The sequence below is a fragment of the Morus notabilis genome, unplaced genomic scaffold, assembly GCF_000414095.1.
Source record: "Morus notabilis unplaced genomic scaffold, ASM41409v2 Scaffold376, whole genome shotgun sequence".
Lineage (NCBI taxonomy): Eukaryota > Viridiplantae > Streptophyta > Magnoliopsida > Rosales > Moraceae > Morus > Morus notabilis.
In genome coordinates, this window is record NW_010366679.1 from 53323 (window position 1) to 72709 (window position 19387).

Here is a 19387-nt window from a genome sequence, read left to right on the forward strand (position 1 = left end):
ATTCAATGTATGAAAATTTACCATATAGTATAATTATCTCTGATAATCATGCAAGTGAAGGTGTGAGAGTGTAATGATCACTTTAAAAAATCACATATGAATGGATGTTAGGGTTTGCAGCGCGGCGGGACGAGGGCAGGAAATGATTTCTCATCCCTATCGCTGTTTAAAGAGAGATGGTCAGATTGGGAATTTTCCATTGGGAGAGTTTTCTACGTCGTACCACTCTATTTATCATCTAATTTTGTGTGTCTTCTATCTCATAATTTTGAGGGCGAGTTAAGAAATAATATGAATATTGGCTAAGCCAAGTGCATATGTACTCAGGAAAGCAATTGATCGATGGGACGGGCAACCTTCCGGCCGCCCAACGACCTATAACGCTAGTCATTACTCCCACTGGGGCTAGAAAGTCTCCTACTGCCATCTCTAAATGGATAGAGTGTTTTGAACGAATTTATGTGGTTGATAGTTATAAGATGGCGTTCCCAAAGTCGGGAAAAAAAAAAAAAAAAAAAAAAAAAAAAACTATTGCTACCCTTTGAGAACAAGTAGTTATTGATATAGTCTTTTTAAAAGAAAAAAAAATGTGAGAAAATAAAAAAAAGAAAGCAAAAAGAAAAAGAAAAAAAAAACTAATATCTTTGAAGCACCAAAAAGCCACAATACAGACATATAATATATGATGTTAGGCGATGGCATGAGCAGCATGTTGTCTTTTGACGTCTGAATTTGCAACTTTCAGACGTGGCAACCAATGGCTTTGTATGAAGCTTTTCTTTCCTTTTTCTTTTTCCCCTTGAAATGCATGCCATTCTCCTTGGCACATCGAAAGATATACAGCCATTTTTTGTTCCAACATGCCGCGCATTATTTACTTGCTTTTGAGCTTGTTTGTGCTCTGTTTTTTTTCTTTCATTCTGCGCCTTCCATTTATTTGGGAGAGTTATTTCATTTAGCCCACGTCACATGCATTTTCTTTCTGATCAAGAAGTGAAAACGTTTAGGATAATTAATGCATAAATAATCTACTCGCAGTTTTCATAAGAATCTGCAAAGTAATTTGATGGAATACTCTTGGTTTTTCTTTAACTACACACACACACACACAGATATGTGTATATGTGTGTGTGTGTGTGTATATATATATATATATATATTCCATTTATTTGGGAGAGTTATTTTATTTAGCCCACGTCACATGCATGTTCTTTCTGATCAAGAAGTGAAAACGTTTACGATAATTAATGCATAAATAATCTACTCGCAGTTTTCATAAGAATCTGCAAAGTAATTTGATGGAATACTCTTGGTTTTTCTTTAACTACATACACAGTATATATATATATATATATATATATTCAGAACCTGCACCAAAATATAAAGGTTTACATCTCCTCAATTCACGTCATGGCTCCTAAATTTTGGAACTTCCCATAGTGGCCCCTCAAACTTGATTTATAAGTATTTTTGGTAGTCCTTTAATGGTTAAGAACAATAATTTCAATTTGCATATTATTACGAACCTGTATATGGCGTTTAATTAGTTCTGAAGATTCTCAACACGAATACAAATTTATAGTTTCACATTTGCAAGGTTCAAGTAAATTGCAACTAATATGTATTTTGATCATAATAATGTGCAGATTGAAATCATACTTAGCAAAGGCCAAGATCTCACGGTTCATGTGAATGTTGAAAATGGTTATCTATAACAATTCTCTTTTAGCGAGGTTAAGTTAAAATTGATTGTTGATGTCATTAGCTTTGATTTTCTGATCAAGCTTTGCCTGAATTAATGCGTAACAGTATATTGTTATTAACATGGACGCTTGGCCACCGGATCATATATTATCATAAGAGGAAGTTTATTTTTTAATAATTACAAAGAAATAATTTACTGACGAATTTGTATAATCCATATGTTTGTCTATATAAGAGCTCCTTTGGTAGGAGGAAAAAGTGCATGGAGGGAGAGGAGCGAAGGATTAACAGAATGATTTTGTGAACATGATTGTTTCCTTTCATTTTCTTTTCTCCTACCAAATAACCCAATTTTTTTTTTTTTTTTGTCCCCAAATCTCTCCACCATCTTTCTCCCTCCCCTCTTCACCCCTATGAAGTATTGTTTAGGAGCTTGTTTAGTAGGAGAAAAGTGGAAGGAGTGAGAGGAATAAGTGATTAATGGATAGATTTTGGGTTCGTTTAGTTCGTTGATTTGAGTTGAAATGTGACTTTATGTGAGAGCCTTTTATTGTAGTAAAAAAGTTAGATGTGACTATTTGTGAGAGTTTTTTACTATAACAAAACTCAAATTTTAAACTCAAATCGGTGAAATGAACGGAGCTTTTGAAACCCATGATTTTTTGAGAAGAGAGAAAAAACAAAAAAAAAGGGAAATAAATTAGGCTAGAGCTTTCAAATCCTTCAGAAATTACCCTGAATTTCAAATTCTCCTAATATGGAGAGACTAGGAGAAAAAAAAAATCCATATCTATCCCAATAAAAGAAAGGTCCCCCCTTTCCTAATCCTCTTTGTTTGTTGCGTTTGGTTTATGAATTTAAATCATGTTCGTGTATGAGTCACAGCATAAGACTTAACTCACCGTTTTAATTAATTCAAATGGAAAACTAATATGTCCTTGAGTATTACAGTTGGGAATTGGGTGGGACATCGAATGGTGTTCGTGTATGAGTCAAAGGATCCTTAAATTAACTGCTAGTTAAACAGAAATTCCAAAGGCTGAACTATCTGGACACCCTCAATATTATACATATATATGCTATATATAGAATGGACAAAGCATTTTCTCCTTTGCTTAACCAAATTTAAATCACACATTTTTCTCTCTTCATGGTTTCAAAAGTAGTCTCCCAAAATGTCCACTCAATCTCCCTCATTTTTCTCCTGAGAAGTCTAAGGAAAAGTCTCTCATTTTTTGTTCACCCCTGCAAAAACACACAAAAAATAAAAAAAAAATAAAAATAATAATAAAAATGGTTTCCTTGTTAACCTTTTGTTATTTTTCTCCGATTCCGAAAGCCCTTCCCCACCGGCGGGGTCCTTCAATTGTATATGGGGGACCCTTTGCTAACAAATTTTGAGTTTTGAAGCTATAAACGAAGCTTTTGTACAACAAGAAGGGGCAAGATCAGATATTTTTATGAGCAATACTCTTTGTGGCGGATTTTTAAATTTTTTTCATCCAAGAGCTTGGAGAAAAATGATGAGTTGTTGTTTTCCGTGTTTCCAATCACAAAGAAGTAAGAAATCGAGTTCCGAGAATGAGAATGGATCTGCAGTACCTAAAGCATCAAAATCATCTGGTATGTTCCCTAAAAATTAATTAATTTAAGACGACTTGAATTATGTTTTTGAGGTAATCTAAATACATAACTTGCGTGCATGAGAAGCGTAATGCCACATTCGGTTCATGACGTACACTTTTTCTTATGCTTGGTTTTGGTTGTTGTTTTCTATCTTGTTACCTAGTAGCTAGGGTACAATTTGATTTCTAGTTTCTTGAGGCAACTTCAATAAAGAATTGGTTATTATTGCCGCTTGTGATATTTAGCATTTTGCTTCCTATTATGGCCCTAAATTTTGCTCCTTTTTTTTTTTTTTTTGGGTTATTACAAAAATTGAATTGCAGCAAAAGACAAAGGTAACAAAGAAGATAAAAACAATATAGATGCGCAGACATTCACTTTCCGCGAGCTCGCCACAGCGACAAAGAACTTCCGTCAAGAATGTCTTTTGGGTGAAGGTGGATTTGGAAGAGTCTATAAAGGGACAATTAAGGCTAGCGGCAAGGTCAGTATTATAGCTTCAGCTTTCTCAATATCTTCTTAATTCTGTCGTTGATTTTGTGTTAAAATTCTTCTTCAGACAGAACTGATCAGACTCTCAATAAACACCAAGCTAATGATAATATAAATACTTGTGTAAATAATACAGGTGGCGGCTATTAAGCAACTTGATAGGAATGGTCTACATGGAAACAAGGAGTTCTTGTCAGAGGTTTTGACGCTAAGTCTTCTACACCATCCAAATCTTGTCAACCTCATTGGTTACTGTGCAGATGGTGATCAAAGACTCTTGGTGTTTGAATACATGTCTGGCGGTTCTTTAGAAGACCATATTCTTGGTATGTATATCCTTATCTTGACACGTCAATCATGAATTTGGACAAGTTTGTTTGTTGCTTGTTTGTTTAACTTACGGGTGGATATTTGAACTCTACGCCTTAAAGTGAAGTCAGTTGTGGATTTACGTTGTTTGTAACTATATGACAAGTTTGTTTTGACTAGCTCCATCAATATGAGAAGCCCATTTTACCCTGGTATATATATCTGTTTTGCGCAGATATGGGACCAGAAAAGAAGCCATTAGATTGGTTCACAAGGATTAAAATTGCCTTTGGAATAGCCACAGGATTGGAGTACTTGCATGAGACGGCTAATCCGCCGGTTATCTACCGTGACTTGAAATCTGCGAATGTGCTGCTAGATGATGATTTTAACCCAAAGCTCTCTGATTTTGGAGTGGCTAATAATGCACAGGATGGAGATAAGGTGCATGTGTCATCAAGGGTGATGGGCACATATGGTTACTCTGCTCCAGAGTACACAAGATCAGGTGAACTGACACTAAAGTCAGACATATACAGTTATGGAGTCGTTTTACTTGAGCTCATCACTGGAAGAAGAGCCGTTGACACGACCAGGCCAAACGAGGAACAAAATCTAGTTTCTTGGGTAACTAAATCATCTTCCATAATCTTCCATGCTTCTTAAGGACCAGTTTGGGCTTGATTCTGCTGTCAAAAGTAATTAGACTATTTGAGCAAAACCAGTATACATTTCACAAAAATCAATGTGCTTTATAGCAGTTTTGAGAAGCAAGCAAGAGATTAGTTTTAGATTATGATTTGACACAAAAAAAAAGGAAAATAATTTTTTTTAAAAACTAGTGAGAATTCTTTATAGGGTATGACTAGTAGGTGGACGTAGATTTATTAAGTTCTGTCAATTTTATATATTGTTTATTTGAGAGAAATGTAACGTTCAGAAACATGCATTATCTGTAGTGTATCTCTTCGTAGAGTTGAAAACTCCGAAAACAAAAGCAATCCCAAACTAGCCAATATAAAACAAGATGAAAAGGCATGCAGTCTTTTGATGGAAAGCCTTCTTGTGTTTTGAGCAGGCACAGCCCTTTTTCCGGGATCCGAAGAAGTTTCCGGATTTGGCAGATCCACTGCTCAACAGGCAATTTCCAGAAAAGGACTTGAACCAAGTTGTGGCCATAGCAGCAATGTGCCTGCAAGACGAAGCATCGGCTCGTCCGCTAATCAGCGACATTGTAACAACTCTAAGCTTTCTTTCCACAACACCAAGTGAGTGTATCCAAACAGCTCCTACACCTCAAGATGGCAAGGATTCGGACAGTAAAAGTTCAAAGCATGAAAATGCGAAAGACCAGGAAAGCGATTGTTCGGATGACGAGGACGGTGAGAGCTCGGAGTCTCAGGAGAGTGAGAGTTCCGACTACGAGGATGTGAAGTCCAGAGACGAAGCCAAAGACTGGCAATCAAGCCGCAAAAGCAGCATGGCGGGGTCGGAGGACGACGACAACGAAAGCATCTCTTCGAGCCAAAAGAGCAGCTCCGGATCAGATGATGGAAGCGTTTCTTCAAGCCAGAGCGGGTCTAGTACTAATAGCAAGGCATCAAGTGTTTCGAGCCGCAACAGCAGCATCGGGTCAAACCGTCCGGTTTCGAATTTCAATAGCCAGAGGAGCAGCCGGAAATCCAGCAATGGGAGTGTTTCTTTGGACGAAGATGAACCCCTTACCCGTAGCAGCACCAAGGAGTCGAGGAATGGAAGCTTCTCGTTAAGCCGCCGGAGAAGCAAGGCGTCGTTGCGGAGTGGAAACTTGGCATTAAGCCGCGACAGCAGCAATTTGTCGCCACGTATGAGTGTGTGTCTCGATCACAGCTACAGCATAGGATCACAAGATGGGTTTGTTTCTTTACTCAACATAAGCAGCAGAGGATCATTGGATGAAAGTGTTTATTCTTCATAATAATGATAACAATATCAATCTTCATGCTTTCATTATGTGACATGGTATTTTGGACTAACCCATGTCTTTTCAAGCACATTTATAGACACATACATTCCAAGGGAAAAAAAAAAGAGAAGATTTTGGGGGAAGAAAGCTTCAAGAGGACAAGATTTGTTTTTTTTTTTTTTTTTAAACAGCTTTTTGAGTTTCAGGAACTTTTGTATGTTGTTCTGTTCAAAGGAAATACTATACATAAACTTAGAAAACACCCCTTTATGTGATAAGAGTTTTTGTAACTACCCTAGGCATTGAGCCGGATAGGACACAAAGGAGGAATGTACAGGGTGGTGACTCCAAGGAATTGGAATTTGTTTCTTTGATTTTGTATTGTTTTAGCTTTTGGTGAATTTATTATCATTTGTGTATAACTTTCCGAATTGACAATTTATAATATTGTAGGAATGGTGTTAAATTTGCCAGATGAATAGAATCATCTTTGTTAAATTTCATTTTCCAACTAAGTTCAGAAGTAGGAATTATGGATGGTGCCAAAACCCCACGTTCACAAACTGATACAGAATAATTTAGATGTGTAATCTACTCCATATATTTATTTAATATTTTATTTGAAGATTAAGTTTTTCTATTGTAGTTCCAATAATACAATTGACCGCGTCCTTTACAGCTAGCAGAATTACAGCTCATTTCAATGTCAACGGCTCTTGGATTTTTCTGATTTAGAGGTAGTGTTAAAATGAAAAGGAAAAAGGAAAAAATATATATGAAAGTCAGATTTTATCATTTTAAAGTTGCAAAAAAAAAAAGGAAAAAAAAATTAAAACTGCAACGAATTATTTCATAAATTACTTTCATTACTTGTCAGTAATCATCATCTCCCTGCAAAAGGAAAAAAGAAAAAGGATCAAAGAAAAAGGATCTCCATGTGCCCCACCAAGTCAATTATTGGTCTTCCTGTCCCGGGGTCTCCCTAAACCAGTTACTATTAAAAAGTAGTTTGTTAGTTGTTGCCAAACAAAAAAATTCCAAATTTTTTTGAATATGTTAAAACACTTGATATGTTAAAACATAAGTGCTTCACATCAACTGAACGAGTGGTCAATTTTATGTTATTAGTTTGTAGGGCCTTAGCCGATTGGGGTATCAAAAAATATTACCATATAGAAAAGGTCAAAACTCAAAAGTTTGTCATGAAATGAAAGATTATATTATGTGTGATAATTGTAATGAAAGAGTCTCAGTGAAAGTTCCAAAGTTTGGTTGATGATTGACGTTAGCATCTCCCTCCAAAAGCTAACAGACAGAAAAAAGAACATTTCAATCGTTTTCTCTCTATCCTTGCCAGTGTTGCCTTGTGCATCTTCTTGAAACTGCGTCACATTCTATGCAAGGCCATGTTTTTTCTTCTGGTCTTTCCTCTAGTGCCCAACTTAACCTTGTCAAACTAGGAAATGAAATCTATGATAAAGATGCAATTTTTTTACAAGTTAAAGTATTGTACATTAAGGCACGACAGAAAGGAACAATGACCAAGGCATATGCACAATATCCCTCTTGAGATTCCATGCAAAAGAAAAAAAAAATGGAAGGAGATATAATTTTAGTGGCAGTTGATGCAAGTAAGGAGATCACAGATTGTGCACTTGAATGGGCAGTGCGTAATGTGGCAAGTGCTTCAGACTCTCTAATCCTTCTAGCCCTTCTTCCTTCACAGACGTGTTCTCTCGCAAGTCCAAATGTTCAAAAACATCGTTCGAGAACGTCTCAGTTCTTCTCTTGTAAATCCTTCTCCTTTGAGAAATTCTGTTGCATAGTCTTTTCGATTTCTCCTTATTAGCAACTGGTTTTGAGTTTTATTTGTTTCTCTTATTAGGCCTGCTAAAGAAGTTCGGTATAGGCTGCAGCAAAAAGGGGAGTTCTTCTGATGATATAGTTCTCATTAATGGAGTTCACCACGACGTTTTCGAGAGAATCAACAATGTCTTTTCTCATATGATGCAGGAACTATGCTCAGCTCATGATCTTATGCAGGTAATAAATATGCTTCATTCCTTTTCCTGAAAGGATTAAACTTGAAAAAAACTAGCAGCTCTTTCTAATTCAAAACTTTTCTTGGCCATAGGTGCACACTGAAGTGAAAATTGTGGCTGATGTGCAATTGAGTTTGGTTGCTTTGAAAGCTAAAGAGCTTCAAGCAACTTGGGTAATTCTAGACAGGTAATTCTTATAATGCAAGCAAAACATTTTAGCTTTCTTAGAAATAGTGATCATTCAATCATGATTAGTACCGTATGTTAAAACTAGAGTTTCAATTACAGACACTTGAAGAGAGAAAGTGATTATTGCGTGAAACTACTGAATTGCAATATTGTGCTCATGGATCATGCCATGCCGAAAATCCTGAAAGCAGTAAATCTACCAACAGTCAAGAGCTTTAATAAGGGAAACCATCAAATCGACGAATCAGAAAATGACATGTCTGGTTTGGTTCCTAGGAAGTTTCATGATTACATTAGTAATGTCACAACTCAGAGCAGCCTAGATGCAGAGAGTCCCATTTTCGATACAGACATGTCATGCTCATTGTCTAGCCCTTCCACAAGCAATCTTATTCCATACAAGAACTTTCTTGATCTGAATTCCCAGTACTTCCATGAGAAAGTGGAAGCACAAGTAACATTCAAAAAGTCTCATTTGCACAGCAAATTCCAACCATTTAATAAGGCATCAAATTTTGTCACTGGCAAATCACATCCAAAGTTATTGGCCAATAATCCCTTGTATGAGAAAAACAACAGCTTTGATGGTATTTCAGAAATTGATATTTCAAAAGGTAAAATTGGTATGGCACTCTCCCTTTTATTTTACAAGGCATAAATTAAAGATCCTACTATTTTCGACATCTAATTGCTGTTGACTAGTGAAACTTCTTGAAACAGAAATGGAAGAAGTTTATGGTAATATTACACAGAAGGCAATTGTTCCACCTAGAAGATCAGTTGACTCAGCAAGCTTGAGGCAAAATCTTGGGAGCTCACACTCCTCTAAACATATGATTACTATAAGAGACTCCATATCCGATAACAAAACCGAACCCCTTGTTGAGTCTTCCACTTCTCCAACCATCAACAGAACATCGAGCGTAAGAAAAGCCATGTCCCTATACATAAAACAACCACCAAACCCTCCACCTCTATGTTCTATATGTAAGCATAATGCTCCTATTTTTGGCAAGTCACCAAGGAAGTTCAGCTTCAAAGAGATAGAAAGAGCTACCAATGGATTCTCAAGTGAAAATTTCTTGGCAGAAGGTGGTTTCGGTCCTGTACACAAAGGGGTCTTGCCTGATGGGCAGGTTGTTGCTGTGAAGCAACATAAAATGTTGAGTGCTCAAGGGGCATCTGAGTTTTGCTCCGAGGTTGAAGTGTTGAGCTGTGCACAGCATAGAAACTTAGTGATGTTGGTGGGTTACTGCACCGAAACTGAGTGGCTTCTGGTGTATGAGTTTGCTTGCAATGGTTCATTAGACAAACACTTGTATGGTAAGTTAAACATTTCATTAGAACTTTTGGTTTTCTTTTAGAGTTACAACATAAAACAGAATTACTGCAACAGCCAAGTTACATTATTACTTGCAGGGACAGAGAGAAAAGAGCTGATGTCTTGGGAAAATAGGATGAAAGTTGCAATAGGAGCCGCAAGAGGACTGAGATATCTACACGAAGATTGCCGAGTCGGTTGCATTGTACATAGAGACTTCAGACCCAATAACATCCTCCTCACTCATGACTTTGAACCCATGGTCAGTCTGTTTTCTCATCAGAATGCCCTCTTTTTGTTTATTTCATTTCATTTTATTATTATTATTATTTTTTTTTTGTTGCCTTCACTTTAGGACCTTCTCAGTCACTCATGTTGTTTGTGTATGTTAGGTAGGAGATTTCGGACTTGCAAGATGGCAAGTGGATGGCCAGTCAGCTGAGGAGACGCGGGTTATCGGTGCATTAGGGTACTAAAACTCTTCTAAGTCCTCCCAAATCAAAAAAATCTTTGCAATATAAGTAAATTACTAGAATCCTTTCTTCGAGTATGTTTGTGTAGGTATTTAGCACCTGAATACACACAGAGTGGACTTATAACAGAGAAAGCTGATGTGTATGCATTTGGGGTGGTTTTGTTGGAGCTCCTAAGTGGCTTTAATGTTACTGAATTCTCAAGAAGAACAGGGCAACAGTTTCTATCAGAGTGGGCAAGTTTCTTTATTCTTTACTTGTAAAAGAAATAGAAAAACTATGATGAAACGAAAATATTAACTTGTAACCATTATGTAAGCTGCAGGGCTCTCCATTGCTTGAAAGCATGAAAATCAATAAGATCATAGACCCTAGATTGGGAAACAATTATGTGAAAAAGGAAGTACAATGCATGATGGTTGCTGCCAATCTTTGCATCTCACCCCACCCTGAAAAGAGACCAAGGATGTCAAAGGTTTTCTCACTTCTCTAACCGACTAGATATCTATATGTTTTAGTAATATTCATTTCTTTCTCGTTTTGTACGTCGCAAACCTGTCAGTAAATTATGTGAACCGTGCAGGTATTGAAAATACTGGAAGGAGATCTTCTTACTGATACGGCTTGTGATCACAGACAGAAGCCCTCTCTTTGTTCGTCACAAGACGCAAACAGTAGCCAAGCTACTGATCAGCCAAGTCCACCAAGAATAAGTGGGCGAAGAGAGAATCAGCATAGCACAATCAAGCCAAAGAATCTCTCCAAGAACCAACCGGAAGTTGATGACAGTGAAGAATATCAAGCATACTTGCGCAATTCACTGGCCAAGTTTGTTCAAAACTTGAATGGAAACTAAAGCATGAAGTTCTTAGAGCAGGATGGAATTTGAATTTTGCAGGGATTATTATACCAAGAAAGCTGTAAAAATTTATTAGGGGGAAAAACCAATAAGGAAAGAAAATCAAAAGAAAAAAAAAATGTTGTGTATAGTGTTTTAAAAACTTGAAATAAGGATGTACTGATCGCTTACAATTTTCAAAAAAGTATAGAGTAAGAATTTGGTATCAAATAAGCTCATCTTTTCTTTGCTTATCTAAGCTTTCTGATTGGCAATGCTCGTCCAAAAAGACGTTCGACCTCGCTTGCTTCCATTTTCAGCTTGTCCAATATCTCCATCTCTTCTTTGCTAAGGCCTTTCAAGAGATATTCCTCATCCTCTTTAAGCACATTAAACCCTTCTAATAGCTTCTGAAATAGTGACCTCTCAGTCTGTCCCACCTTCTCCACTTGCCCTTCAATCTGTTCAACTTCCTCCACAATGGTCTTCTCTCCTTCTTCTATCTTCTTCTCCACTTCCCCTTCAATCTGTTCAACTTCTTTCACAATGGTCCTCTCTCCTTCTTCTATCTTCTTCTCTAGTCTCTCTACAAGGGGAGGCTCAGGCCCGCAAGTATTATCCGTTCTGATGAACTTGCTAAAATCTCGGCCTACGCTTTTAGCCGCCCTTTCAAGCTCGGGAACAATACTTTCTGGCAAAACAGAACTTCTTGTATATACAACAGCACCACCATAGCCATCCCACGCATCATTCCGGCCACGGTAGTATACGAATATGTAGTCATCTGGTTTGTTTTCTGCCTTGGATGATAGAATATACCTGCAAAAGCAACATAGCCAAATCTATCAAAGAGCAAGAAGAGTTTTTTGCACTTAATGTTAGTTTACCAATTATCCTAAAAGCTCAAGGCCTGGCATGTGGATAGGTTTAAAGAAAGCGGAGGGTGCAAAAGTTGAACTCAATACATCCTACTGTGATACCATGTTTGTGATACCATGTTAGTTTACCGATTCTTTTAAAAGTTAAATCTATTAGGAGATGGTCCAACATTAGATTTCATATTCTAACACTTAATTGATTCAGGGAAATTCGGTATATAGTCAAGAGAAACGTGGAGATACAGACTTACCAGTCATCTTGATAATGAAGATACTCATTGTCATGATTGTATAATATTCCAGGCTGCTTAGGATCTTGCACAAATCTCTGCATAGTTGATCGAGTGAAAAATCCACCATCAGGAGTTGGTATTCTCCACGTTATGTTCCCAACAAGTTTTCCAGATTCTGTGTGGAACTCGTGCAATTGGCAATCAAAAGCATCAAAGGTAGGATTCAAGCCACTTGTGATGAACCACTTCCCACTAAAATTTTCAATGTTAAAGCTATTAACAAGAACTGCAGGATTGGGGACTGGAAATTCACCCACATCAGATTTCCTAGGAACACACTTCTTTCGTGACACTGCGCATTCATTAAACTCATCTACGACACTGTTTTCGAGCAAGTCACCACATTTAATCTGCCAAAATGAAAGAAAAGGATAATATGAAACCAGAAGTCACCTTCTTTGAAGTAAACTAGAACAATGCTGTGACCAACTCAAAAATAAGGAACTAGCCTGGCATTCGGTCTCATCCGGTCGATTGTTGCAAGTCTGAAGACAAGCAATATTGGCAGCACAGGACGGGTTCGCAATGCACTTCGCAAGTTCTACCCTGACATAAGAAGCTCTTGTAATTGAATCAAAGAAGTATAAAAGACCTAATTTACTAAAACATGAACACTTAGTAAATCTCCACTCTAATAAAATAAAAACCCAAATACCAGAATTATACATTTCTCGATTGAGTTACCTGCATTCTTTGAGTAAGCAGGCACAAGTCTTGAGAGCATCAACAGCATTGGCTGATGGAATGAACATCAATACACATGCCAGTAAACCAACTGCTTTAATCAAGTGTAAAAGTCTCCATTCTTTAAGAGCATTTGGCACTTTTTCAACCAGATACTTCGCAACTCCTCTCACCTTATAAGTGAAGCAAAATATAGAAAAAGTAAAAGAATTTAGCAAAGTTAATCACACTATTCTCATAGCCCGGTATTAATTACAAGATATGTTTCAAAAAATACCTCAGCGTTATTAGCACTCATGGCAAATGATGAAGTAGTATCCTCTGATCTACTACATAGCAGCCTTGTACCTTTGGAACCCAGACCACAAAATTTTCTACTAGAATTTGTAATGTTCAAATGAAAGTATCTAGGATTTCTGCTAGTGGGCCAGAACTTCACAACAACACAAAAACGAACCGCCTTTTGACGGTGAAACCTGTCATCGATTGCAAGTCCGGGCCTCACACGTGCATTGTTACCAACACAGATTGAACGAGCAGACATTGCCATTGTTAATTGTTTTGGCTTCAAATGTCACCTGAGTGAACTTTAATACATACCAGTTCAGAGTTGATACCATGTCCTTATATATTTTCTATACCAAAACAGCGTGATTCAGCAATGAAAACTTAGCATTTGATTGTCTAGATAAGATTATGGCTAAAATAATTAAGGCTCTAAAGTCTAAACAATATTCTACAAAAGACCAGACCAAATTATATGGTAAACTTTTCCAAACAGAAAAAATATAGAAAACCCAGAAAAGAAATGGTCACATCTAGGCCAAAGAAGAACACAATGTAAATACATAAATACATACATATATATATATATATAAGTATATATAGAGAGAGAGAGAGAGAGGGGAAGTGAATGGGCAGAGAGCAGACCTTGGCGTGGAAATGCTGCGCATTGCAGGAGCTACCAGAAGCGCAATACGGAAAATAAGAAAAGTTGATGCAATAATAAACAAGAATGAGAGAGCCAAAGGGGTGGTGATGAATTAGTGTTGTGTGTAATCGGAAGCTGGTGGGTTTGGTTTGACTGCGTCTTGACGGATAAGAGCAACAACATCGTGTGGAAGTGAACTGATTCACGTCACGTATTAAATCCGTTTTCGATTTTTGTTCTTGTTTTTGTTTTTGGGCATGAAAGAGGAAAGAGCAAAAACGACACTGCTTTCATGCATACGACGAGTTGTCAGTTTCTTAAGATGAAACGACGTCGCTTTGCCATTTATCAAGTATCAACGGAATGGACAATATGGACAAAATAACCAATTGACGTGTGGAAAGGAAAGCTTTCTCCAAAGTTTCGCTGTGAAACAGAGGGTAGCTTTTTGACTTTCAATTTTTTGTTTTTCTTTTCCTTCTATTTTGTAATTCATTGTATTCGTTAATAGTTATTAGACTAAAAATATATGTTAATTAGACTTTGTTGAAGTTTAATATTGGAATAACAATTTAATGTCCGTCAAAAAAAAAAAAGAATACCAATTTAATGTACAAAACCTTGCCCTCATTTTAACTTGAAAGGGAAAAAACCAAAAATACAACTGATCAAGCAGTAAAAAATATTATATATGTTAATTTACTAAAAAAATGAACAATTGTCAACAAAAAGTCGTGATGACACTTAATTATTTAGAATGACATAATATAATAAGTCTATGCAAGATTGTAATAAACCATGTACTTTTTTCGACTTTAAAATATAATGGATTGAGGTATCCCAAATAACAATTTGAAGTCGTGTCAAATTTAAATCCGTTGCTTTCAAACCGTTAGATTTAATGGTTTAGAATTTTTCAAACAGCAAAATAGCGATTTACAATTATTTAAAAAAAAAAAAAAAAAAAAAAAAAGCCTTCAATACGCACCAAACCACACCTCTTTGAGCCCTACTTGGAAGGATGTCAAATCCCTGTCTCAATTCATTTTGCACACTTTTCTCTTATAATCCTTACATTGATCCTTCCCCCTTTCCTCCCTCCACTTTTCCCATCTACGTACCAAACAAAGACTCAAATTCAATCTCTTCACCCAATGAACCTTCAATGATGGATAATATATGTTTGTTTTTGTGATTGTGTACATTAGTTAATAAATTAGAGCTCATATGAAATTAGGGGAGGATTGATCGAATTGAAGGTATATATAGAGGACGATGGTAACAACTTTATAGCATCCAATTAAGATACCGGAGCCTCAACAAAATATAAATAAATAAAAACAAGATAGCGGAAATTGCAAAGAGTTGCAATCTAGCATTAAATATAAATTTAAAAATGTAATTAGGCTAATTATAGGCCTAACGTGGATAACAAGGCATGTCAAGTTAAAGACGAAGCCGTATTCATAATAAGCAGACAAAGGATGTAATCTGTCGGCAAACACAAGGAATTTGGCTTTTATATATTAGAGCTTCCACTTCCTCATCTGAAAAATTTCGGTCAATTTTCTGCTACTTTCTATGCAACCTAGTTTCTTCAGAGACAGCGATCACTCAGTGATCACCACCACATTGTCAACACACCATTATTCTTTCTCATGGGCTGTAGTGGATCATCTTATAGTCAGTAAATTAGGCAAAAAAATCAGTTGTAATAATGCAAGATATGAAATCAATGAACAGTTTTTACAAGGCAACTTTATTAATCCTCTGGGTTGCTACCCTTTTCAGCCACTGCTCTTCACAGGATATTTCTTCTCCCTCAACTGAACCACCTGTCCTAATAAACGGTATACTATTAAACTATTTTTTCTTCTTCTTCTCTCTCTCTCTCTCTATATATATATATACATATTTTTTTCAGTTGGAAATATAGAGTACTTATAAATATAGGAAATCATGATTCTTATCACCGCGTCTGCCCTGTTTTCCTTGTAAGTTAATAATATTAGTTTCTGTCAAGTACTACGTAAATTTGACAATATTTGAGTTTTTTTTTTTTTTTTTTTTTTTTTTTTTTTTTTTTTTTTCTCTTGGTTGAAACTGACATGTAAGTTTGTATCTAGTTTAAATATATGATCAATACTTATACATGGTATACTTTGCTAACCTTTAAGTTATAGTTTGGCATTTCTTCCATATATAATGAATTTCTTTTTTTTTTTTTTCAAAAGGGAAATAATCTTTAGATTTATGTTTCTCCGTTTCTTATTCATGTCGTTTCCATAATCCATAATGAATCTGAGAAGTTCCTGAAAATGATCTGAAATTCTTGACGCAATATGACCAAGTATATACTCTTTACAATTCAGGTATAAATGTTTAGCCAAAGGTTTTTGGTATTGCATTTGGAAGCTGCAAAAGTCGTGTTTTGGGCATAATGCATAATCCTAGTTTCGTTTGAATTAGGTTTGATAAAAGTTTAGAACTCATATTTTGTAAGATGTATATATATTTTCACAGTTACTTTTAAGAATTAACAAAGAAATTATTTAAAAAAAAAAAAAAGACTTCAACTGACTTTTACTTCTACAGCAACCAAAACAAATTTCTATCCCAATTCCCAAAAGCTATTATTGGAATTTGGAATGAAATTAGAAGCTGGATGGTCAAAATATATAGCTCATCACAATTAATGTAACGTAGTATATATATATATATATATCATATAGTAATAGCATTGCATGCATGCAGGGGGTTGCGTGTTGAACTTCACTTTATACCCATACCAACCAAGCGGAGAATGCATCGGAAGCCAACAGAGAATCAAGCTGTGGGGCAGCCTCCGCACAACCCTCTGCTGTCAAAATGCTCTCACCACCCTGTCCCGAGCCCTAGCCCGGCGCGCACACGACACGCAGAACTCCGCCATCTTCCTTGAGCAAGGCCTCTGGGAAAAATGCAGCGGCCCTTTTCTCCGGCAACCGTCAGTTTCAGCAGACACCTGCGGGTTCGGCCGCTTACTCCACGGCACCAGCCCCTGCACGAGCTTAACTTTGCAGGACGTCAAGCAACGGATAACATACAAAGACGCCATAAAAGCCTGCTCTGGATTCGGAAATTTTAACGATGCTTGCTCTAATTGCACCACGGCAATTATGAATCTAAGGGATGAGCTAATGATGATGTCAGGCAGCCACAAGATGAAAGGTGAAAAAGCCATGTGTGCCGTGGCTGCTGTTGTTTCTGTTGCGTCGGAGAGCGTCGACGATAGCTTCGTCAATGGTGATTTCTTTCAGTGTTTGACTCGGTTAAGAGAGCTTGGTAAGGGTTGTTTGTATTTTTTGGAAGTTGGTCAATCTTTAATTCTTATACCACTCTTTTTCTTTCTATATCAGCTGCATTATAATCTTATTATTTATGACGCGAATTTTTCTGTTTGCTAACAGATCCGGATTATATCAAGATCAAAAGTAAGTACACACTCGAAATGATTTCATGTAGTTTATCTTGTGTTATCACTTGACAATTGAAATAATCATATAATTATGGCTAATCAATTTAATAAATATATATATATATATTGTCAATAGTGCCACCATTAAAAAACTTTAGGCTCCGCCATTAGCTACAAGTAAGGCATAATTAGTTTGATTTCTACACAAACGTATATATACACACATTGTAATTTATAACATCTAAAATTGTTTAGCTTGATACGTACAGATTCTTTGGGACGGGCAGTATTAGCAATCCTAATAGCGGTTATGGTAGTAATGTTGATCATTGTGCTGATAAAATATGTGACGAAGAAGAAGATTGACCCGAAACGGGGCAAAAATAAATCAAAAGAGTACAAAAATACCTGGTCTGGTTTGTATAGATTCTCCAAGGAAGAGATTGAGAACGCCATCTACTTTGGGAACGAAATCCTGGGAAGAGGAAGTGCAGGGCATGTTTATAAAGGCATTTTGCCCAGCGGCCAAGAGGTGGCCATCAAGTACTTGAACCAGAACGGCGAGGCCGAGTCTTTCAGACGCGAAGTCGAAGGCCTTTCGAGGATTCGACACCCTAACCTGGTTTACCTCTTTGGTTTCTGCATGGAAGATGATTGCTATTATCTTGTCTATGAGTACTGTGCTGGAGGCAATCTTGCTCAACAACTCTTGAGTAAGTAATATGATATAATATTATTTCGCCTCACTTTTAGATCATGTTTTTTGTAGGAATATATACTTTGCTATGATAGAACCTTTTTTTTTTGTTCGCATATCGTAATTAATACTACAATATAATTGTTTAAATATTTGCCATTGATTCATTTGAATGTACTTGTGTCTAATCCAGAAAAAGACACTGCTTTGAACTGGGAAAAAAGAGTAAGGATTCTAAGAGACTGCGCATATGCATTGAAATATCTCCACCATTTCATGGAAGGGTGTATTGTTCACAGAGATATCAAGGTATGACAAATATGTATATTCATTTGTTTAACCATTAAGAGACAAGATAATTAGTCGCATTACATGTTAATCTCTGATGATGATGTTAATAATTATTCAATTTGCTTGATGTTTATAGCTTACCAACATCCTTTTAACCGAGAATTTGGAGCCAAAGCTCTCGGATTTCGGGTTGGCAAAGATTATGAATATTGAAGAAAGCAAAGTGTTCACTGACGTTAGAGGAACCATAGGATATATGGACCCCGAGTACGTAAGCAATGCCAAGCTAACGAGTGCAAGTGACATCTATAGTTTCGGCATCGTTGCTCTGCAGATTTTGTCAGGACAGAAGGTTATTGAGCTGAATCTTAATGCTAGAGACCATCTCACAAGGAAGGTATGGATTGCAGTTTATCAATCAAATGTTGTTTTTGTTTGCGGAGAAACTGAGGAAGGAGGAAGTATATGATTAATATTGTGTTGTCCAAATTTGTATAGGCGAAGGATGTGAGTTTGGGCAATCGTTCAATACACGATTTTGAGGACCCAAGGCTCAAAGGGAAGTTTAACAAGGCGGATTTCAAATCAATCCTTGAGATTGCTGTCCTCTGCGTTGCGAAATCAAGCGAAGACCGCCCGAATATTGATATGGTCTTTTTTGAGATGGACAAGGCTTGGAAGAACACGAATGCTTACAAGGTATAGTTAATTTATGAGCGACACTATCATTCACTAAATAGTTCATAACGTTAGCACCCTTATTATGTCCATGATTTGATGGAAATATTGCAGTGAGAGTTTGTTTTCTTTTTCATTTTTTATGTTTCTTTCAGAAAATGAAGAAAAAGCAAGAGCCAAGTACTTCATCGGCTGCTGCAACACCAGCGACTCCGTCCTTGGATGTGATTCCAGTTTGATAAGCGACGACTTTATTGCCATAGTTTGAGCCAACAACAGGGTTTATTTTTATCAGTGTTCCATTTGCATATAGCTGCAGAAGAATTGGATTTGTATGCCTTGTTTAGAAATATCACTACTCAGCTCAATGATGACTTTGCTTTGGTCAGAAGCAGCGCGGAGAACAAATCCAAACAAAAGAAGTTGAAGCTCCTTTTTATCTAAACTTTGTTTGCTTTGTCCTTAAAGACCAATTCATGTAAATTCCAAAAAACTTTCTCCTTGCGAACGGTCAGAGAGGTAAAGAGTACTCTGAAATA

At 36.7% G+C, this 19387-nt stretch overlaps 4 protein-coding genes across 6 annotated transcripts; 3 read left to right on the forward strand and 1 right to left on the reverse strand.

Annotated features, from left to right (window-relative positions):
- The first annotated feature begins 3274 nt into the window (after nucleotides 1–3274).
- Nucleotides 3275–6398, forward strand: LOC21389888 (receptor-like kinase LIP1). Its single transcript, XM_010111011.2, has 5 exons — nucleotides 3275–3327; nucleotides 3654–3814; nucleotides 3959–4148; nucleotides 4367–4758; nucleotides 5210–6398. Exons 3-5 carry the CDS (start codon nucleotides 4115–4117, stop codon nucleotides 6086–6088), a joined length of 1305 nt encoding a protein of 434 aa, XP_010109313.2. The 5' UTR covers nucleotides 3275–3327; nucleotides 3654–3814; nucleotides 3959–4114; the 3' UTR covers nucleotides 6089–6398.
- Nucleotides 6399–7670: 1272 nt separating this feature from the next.
- LOC21389889 (inactive protein kinase SELMODRAFT_444075) lies at nucleotides 7671–11052 on the forward strand. Its single transcript, XM_024174054.1, has 10 exons — nucleotides 7671–7866; nucleotides 7962–8119; nucleotides 8211–8305; nucleotides 8407–8921; nucleotides 9028–9630; nucleotides 9727–9890; nucleotides 10021–10097; nucleotides 10190–10337; nucleotides 10427–10576; nucleotides 10685–11052. The coding sequence occupies exons 1-10, from the start codon at nucleotides 7671–7673 to the stop codon at nucleotides 10955–10957; spliced, it is 2379 nt and encodes a 792-aa protein (XP_024029822.1). The 3' UTR covers nucleotides 10958–11052.
- Nucleotides 11053–11087: 35 nt separating this feature from the next.
- LOC21389890 (violaxanthin de-epoxidase, chloroplastic) lies at nucleotides 11088–13925 on the reverse strand. 3 transcript variants are annotated; one of them, XM_024174065.1, is made up of 6 exons: nucleotides 13725–13925; nucleotides 13072–13372; nucleotides 12795–12967; nucleotides 12560–12656; nucleotides 12069–12460; nucleotides 11088–11758 (listed from the first exon to the last, which is right to left on the reverse strand). In XM_024174065.1, exons 2-6 carry the CDS (start codon nucleotides 13342–13344, stop codon nucleotides 11191–11193), a joined length of 1503 nt encoding a protein of 500 aa, XP_024029833.1. In that variant the 5' UTR covers nucleotides 13345–13372; nucleotides 13725–13925; the 3' UTR covers nucleotides 11088–11190. The 3 variants fall into 3 exon arrangements, with proteins under 3 accessions (XP_024029833.1, XP_024029831.1, XP_024029832.1); XM_024174063.1 differs by having other exon boundaries at nucleotides 13072–13381; XM_024174064.1 differs by having other exon boundaries at nucleotides 13072–13429.
- A 2544-nt stretch (nucleotides 13926–16469) lies between these two features.
- LOC21389891 (probable LRR receptor-like serine/threonine-protein kinase At5g48740) lies at nucleotides 16470–19087 on the forward strand. Its single transcript, XM_010111014.1, has 7 exons — nucleotides 16470–17049; nucleotides 17175–17198; nucleotides 17452–17895; nucleotides 18073–18188; nucleotides 18307–18567; nucleotides 18669–18869; nucleotides 19004–19087. Exons 1-7 carry the CDS (start codon nucleotides 16470–16472, stop codon nucleotides 19085–19087), a joined length of 1710 nt encoding a protein of 569 aa, XP_010109316.1.
- Nucleotides 19088–19387: the final 300 nt, after the last annotated feature.